General features: G+C 37.2%; 1 protein-coding gene across 1 annotated transcript; it reads right to left on the bottom strand.

Moving 5' to 3' along the window:
* Positions 1-4166: 4166 nt before the first annotated feature.
* Positions 4167-5579, bottom strand: LOC128195181 (uncharacterized). Its single transcript, XM_052872187.1, has one exon. The coding sequence runs from the start codon at positions 5577-5579 to the stop codon at positions 4167-4169; it is 1413 nt and encodes a 470-aa protein (XP_052728147.1).
* Between the last annotated feature and the right edge of the window lie 342 nt (positions 5580-5921).

The following is a 5921-nucleotide window of genomic DNA, read 5'->3' as shown; positions in this document are numbered from 1 at the left end:
GAAGGCTGAATGATGATGTTTTCAAACAATGCACACACAGATATCTCTTAAGAATATGTGACTCAAACATTTGACTACAGGAGATTATGACATCCATTACATTTTTTTTTTTGAAATCTCATAAAATGGATGATTTGCATCGAAAACAAAATGACTCAACTTTTGCGTATTTTTGGTTTTATGCATGAAGAAAAGTAAAATGAAATGAAAATGATGATACTAGTTGAAAAACAGATTTTTTTTTTTGTTTGAAAATCGGGCTTCGCGGACCAGCCTGGAAACTGGACCTTGTGAGCCATTGGGGAAAATGAGATTTTTTGGAATCTGGGCCTTGCGGGTCAGTATGGAAACTGAGCTTTGCAGACCAGCATGGGAAATGGGCTTTCTTGGCCATTGGGGAAATCGGATTTCTTGGCCAATGGAAAATGGGATTTGTTTTTGCCAATGGAAACTGGGTCCTGCGGGTCAGCATGAGAACTGAGCTTTGCAGACCAGTATGGGAAACGAGATTTGAGTGCTAAAATGGAAACAAGGGCTTGGGAACCAGTGTAGAAACTAGGCTTGGTGAGCAATGCAAAAATGATATGAGAAAATTTGATTTAGAGGAAAAAAAAACGTTTGAAAAATAAAAAAGTTTTTTTTTTTTTTTACTTTCCGACACGGGAAAATCCAGATCGGATCGGGCCCGAGGAGAAGTAACATAAAAGGAAGTTGGACTTACCAGGCACATTGACCCAATGGATCAGATGACCTGAGCCGTGTGAACTTGTCACAAGAAGATGACAAAGAAAACACATTTTTTTTTTCAAAGTTTATGGAACAAGCTAAAAGAAATTCATTTTTTAATTTTTTGTTACGAGAGGATCTCACAAGATTGAACTAGAGAAAATTTTGCAACACCACCAGACTCAATGGGCCCAACACTATTCTTCTTACAACCATGACAAAATCTTCAGACAAGAGTTTGAATCCCTTTATTTATTTTTTTTTTTGCATAAATACTTGTTCACACAAATGAAAAGGGAAATTATGAATTGAAAACACAAAATCTACATAAACATGTATTTTTTATTTTTTTATTTTTTAGAAATTCGGATGCACCAGTTTAAGAGAAACCTCATATGACAAAAGGGCTTAATGGGCTCAAAAACTGTTCATCTTTCATTCTCAAATTTTTTTGTTACAAATGCAAAGAAAATTACACAAGCCAATTTGAACAAATATACAAAACATCATTCAACAGCAAAAATGTGAAAACAAAATATTTTTGACATATTTTCAAAAGAAGTATACTCGAGAGAAAACCACGAAGGCCATTGGGCCTAATGGGCTCGAGCACTGTTCCGTTTTCAATATTTTTGTTCTTAGATTTATTCAAAATGTAGAAGAAGGAATAAAAACAAACAAAATGGTGTGATGTGAAATTACAAACATGCCAAAATAATTCTTCACTCAAATTTATATTTCAGAAAGAATTGGGTTCAAAGAAAGCTAACATGACAATGAGGCCCAACGAACCTGATAAATGTCCTTTATCATGCAAATGAAAAACAATTTTGAACACTTCAAATTTTACATCACTCCAATTATTATTTTTGAAAATTTTCCATTTATCATATTTTTGATTTTTTTGTTTTATTATTTTTTGGTGAAATCGGATCATCTAAGAAGTCTTGAATTGGGCCGGATTGACCCAACAAAACCCTACCCGCTTTCAGATTTTCAAATTTTTTTTTAATTTTTACTTATTTATTTTTTTGAACTCAGAAAGACCGGGACCGACACCAGACGGTTGCAGCGACCGGAACTGTAGCCACAGTGGATTTGCTCGGCTATAAAACGGGTATCCCTTCGGGGTCGAGCGACATTTTCTGATTTTACTCTCTGTCTATCCTTCTCTTTCTCACTTCCTCTTTGAGCGTCTAGATCTGCTAGGAGCCTCTGTCCCCGCGTGCCTTCGAAGGCGTCTGAGTCCTCCGACAAGCTTTTGCAAGCCCTTCTCCTTCCAGGTAAGTCATCTGAACTCTAAATCTCTCTTAAGCTTTCTGCTCTTCCGATCTTTCCTTCTCTTGCTCTTTTCTTGCTCTCCCTTTCTTTCCTTCATTTTCATTTTTTCTTTCTTATGTTTTTCTGTTCCTCCTTCCCTTTAACTCTTTAGCTTTCTGTTTCTGCTTTCCTTTCCTGCACGCTCTTCATTTTCTTCTGCTTTCCGCTTTGTCTGCTTTTATTTCCGTCTCGCCTTTCTCTGCATTTCTTTCTGAATCTTCTTTCTTCATTTTTTTTTTAATTTGAAAAACTTAAAACACTTAAAAACACAACTGTCTTAAACTTAAGGGGTATATAGGCTGGAAACCAGACGTTAATCTCCCTTCGATTGAAGGTATGGCAGAGACAATCGGGTAGAACAACGCCACGTACCCCATAAAAACAGAAAACTTAAAAAGAGAATTAATTTGTATGAACCGGACATGGACCAAATGGACAAGGACAAAAGGACATAGATCCGTTTAGGACCCTTTTGCAAGGACCGTGAAACAGATCCGAGACCAGACACCGAAAATAACAAAGACTGACCAGACAAAAAAAAAAAAAAAAACTAAAAGGAAACAAAAACGAATAAAGAAAACACCAAACTAAGAAACTAAAAAATTTTGTTATGCTTTTCGTTATGTTTTTGTTCTTTTTACTTTTTATTATTATTTTTTTTTTTAGAAAACTTAGAGAGGAAAGATGAGCGAGATGGAGATGGATAGGTACACCAGTCAGCGGTGGCGACCTACTGACGATCAGGTCAGAATGATGACCAATATTTACAATTACGGGGTCACACATCCCAGCAGAGCGCAAGTCGTCGAGATTGCATCTCGACTAAGGGTTTTCGCAGATGTCAGCGAATACAAAGTGCACTGCTGGTTTAACAACCACGGCAATCGGGTCAGGCGCTGGCAAGCGGAGATAGACCCCACTAGCACTCAGTTTTCACAACTGCCGCTATACATGTATGGTAAGCATCCTGATCACCTCCACCCCCTTTTTTTTTTGAAAATTTCCCTCTTCATCTTATTATTGACAATTTTTTTTTGTTTTATTTTTTTTTTGTTTTATTTTTTTTTGGAAAGAATACGACTGGGTGATCATGAGAGCGCCGAGGCTGCTGGACTTGTTCCCCGTTCCGATCATCATCGACGACGATAGGGACACACGACAAATCGCTCCACCCATGCTTCTCACATTCCGCACCAGAGCTCCCTCGACGGAGCTCTCCCTTAGACCACCGCAACCAGCCCGGGAATACTTTCGCTAAATTTCCTTCACTTATATTTTTTTATTTTTTTTATTTTTTTATTTAGGTCTGTAACTTAACGATCACCAGTGATCGAACCCTGAACACTGTTTATTTGCTTTTGTTTATTTTCTGCTCTTTTTTTGTTTTTTATTTGAATTTGTGACCTTGCACTTCTTTGTTATATCTGCTTTTTTTTTCTTTTTTATGCATTTTTATTTTATTTATCAAATGTTAAGATCGTATGAGTGTATTCAGAATGATGTCATTGTTCAAAAATATCTCTCCGACTTTACTGTAAATCTTGCTTTTGATGATGAAATAAAATAAGATTTGTTTTTTTTTTGTTTTTCTTTTTTTATGGTTTTTCCTTGATTTCAGCCTAAACAAAATTTCTGATCTAAAGAAAATAAAATATTTACAAAGAAAAAAAACGGAAAAAAGACTTCGAAAGAAAAGAAAACCAAAGCGAACGCCATGAGCATGAAAAACAAAATTTTGAAATCATTATGCATATGAGACAATGCAGAAATGGGAAGAGAGGAACAATGAACTTGTAAACAAAATTTGCACAATTTGAGATTTCGACAAACCTCCTTTTTTTTTTTTATATCATCATTTTTTTGTTTGGTGACACCCTATTAGGACATGATTTCCAGTAAACCTTGGAGATACCAAGTAATGAAAGTTCACATTAAAAGTTCATGGATGAAAGCGTGATATCAATGAGCGTAAACCTCATAGTGAGACAAATTAAAGCTCGAGCAAAACAACATCAGTTCCAACTTTTACAATAACTTATGCTTTCCAAATAATCCGAGAGTCCTCTTCACTCGTCCATGGCATTTGTAGAGGTGAACTCACGCCTTGCCGCAGTGCTAGATTACATTTCTTCAAACTTTAAACATCCTGAATCGATCAAAAATTGCACTTTATGCTTTAGAGCCTTGCATGCCTCAGTTGAATGTCTACACGCTCCTGCATGATAATCACACCTGGCATTTACGTCATAGTTCTTTAGGTACGGAGGTCGTATAGGCCTAGTTGGACAAATCTTCATGAGGTTTCTACGGAGAAGATCTGGTAGTAACTCCGTATAGGTCATGGGGATAGGAGTGAAATTGGCGACCCTCTCATCACGATTGTAATTTCTTCGTTCAGTGGCTCGACTAGACCCATAGGAATGTGACATTTGAGGATAGGCAGTAAAATGGGAATTAGCTCTTCGCTTCTTATCTTTCTCATGTCTAAGACCATACTCGTTTAGACTGGCTACTAGCTCTGGGCCTAGTGCAATTTTTCCACTTCTTATGCCACTCTCAACCCTTTCTCCAATTACTACTATGTCAGTAAAACTTAAGGAAACGCTGCCTATCATGTGTTCATAAAATGGGGTTTGCAGAGTATTCAAAAATATGATAGTCATCTCCTTGTCGCTCAGAGGCGGTTCTACTTGAGCAGCAATTTCTCTCCACCTTTGGGCATATTCTCTGAATGATTCAGACTCTTTCTTCACTATATTTTGCAGTTGTAATCTGTCAGGTGTTAGATATTTATTATATTCATACTGCTTTAGAAATGCGCTAACCAGATCTTTCCATGAGTAGATGTGAGTCGAATCCAAACGCATGTACCAAGTTAGAGCCATGCCAGTTAAACTTTCTTGGAAGAAATGAATCAAAAGTTTTTCATCGTGGACATAAGCTGCCATTTTCCTGCAGTACATGGTTATATGGCCCCTCGGGCAAGTATTTCCCTGATATTTCTCAAATTCTGGCATCCTGAACCTTGGAGGTATCACCACATCATGAACTAAACACAGTTTTTTAGCATCTTCAAATTCAAAACTTCCTTCACCCTCTATGGCTCTCAACCTCTTCTCAAGGACTTCTAATCTGCTCTTATCATCCTTAAAATCTCCTGGTGTAATGACACAAGATGGAGACTTCGTCTTAGGTTGTTTTTTCATCATCATGCTTTCAATATCTGGTCGGATAATCTGCCCAGGAATTGTGAAAGTGGTTGCCCCAGGCTCGTCTTCTACTTCAACTGCATTATCTTCGGCCCTTTGAGTGTCAAGATGGCCCAAGTCTACTCCTAAGGGTGGAGTATAATTCGGGGGAAGACGATGGGAAGGGAAAGTTTGTGCTCCCAGAACTTCTTGTTGTAGTCTTTGTGCGGATGGATCTCCGGGGATTTGTAAGGCATTCAGGGCTTCTAAGATTCGACTGATTTGTCCTTTCAGCTGTTGGATATCGGCTTCTATTCCCTCTTGAACTTCTACTTGGTTCTCCATGATTTTGCTACTGGTTCGTGTCCTTTAGGGTGTCTTAGATGCTTATCTGTATATTTTTTTTTGTGAAACAAATTAAGAAAAAAAAGAAAAATAAAAATAAAAAAAGAAAAGAAAAGAAAACATAGTTCAAATTCTCTAGTCAGAAACTATAAAGCTGTGAAAATATTTGCCCCGGTATAATTTTGGAAATTAACACGAAACAGAGTCAATAAGGTGGTTCATCATTCTGAAATCCCCAAAATGCTAGACATAGGACTTCTTGGTCAACCATCGCAGGCTTTAGTCATCACATTCTTCATTTGTCTGATCAGTTTCTCACAACAATTGAGGAATGTTTCAATC

This window comes from Vigna angularis, chromosome 2 (genome assembly GCF_016808095.1).
Source record: "Vigna angularis cultivar LongXiaoDou No.4 chromosome 2, ASM1680809v1, whole genome shotgun sequence".
In the NCBI taxonomy this organism is placed as follows: Eukaryota; Viridiplantae; Streptophyta; class Magnoliopsida; order Fabales; family Fabaceae; genus Vigna; species Vigna angularis.
Note: the sequence above shows the minus strand (reverse complement) of the source record. Positions and strands in the feature narration are given on the sequence as shown.

Excerpts from the sequence above, each read along its gene's own strand:
- LOC128195181 (XM_052872187.1), bottom strand. The coding sequence starts at position 5,579 with ATGGAGAACCAAGTAGAAGTTCAAGAGGGAATAGAAGCCGATATCCAA.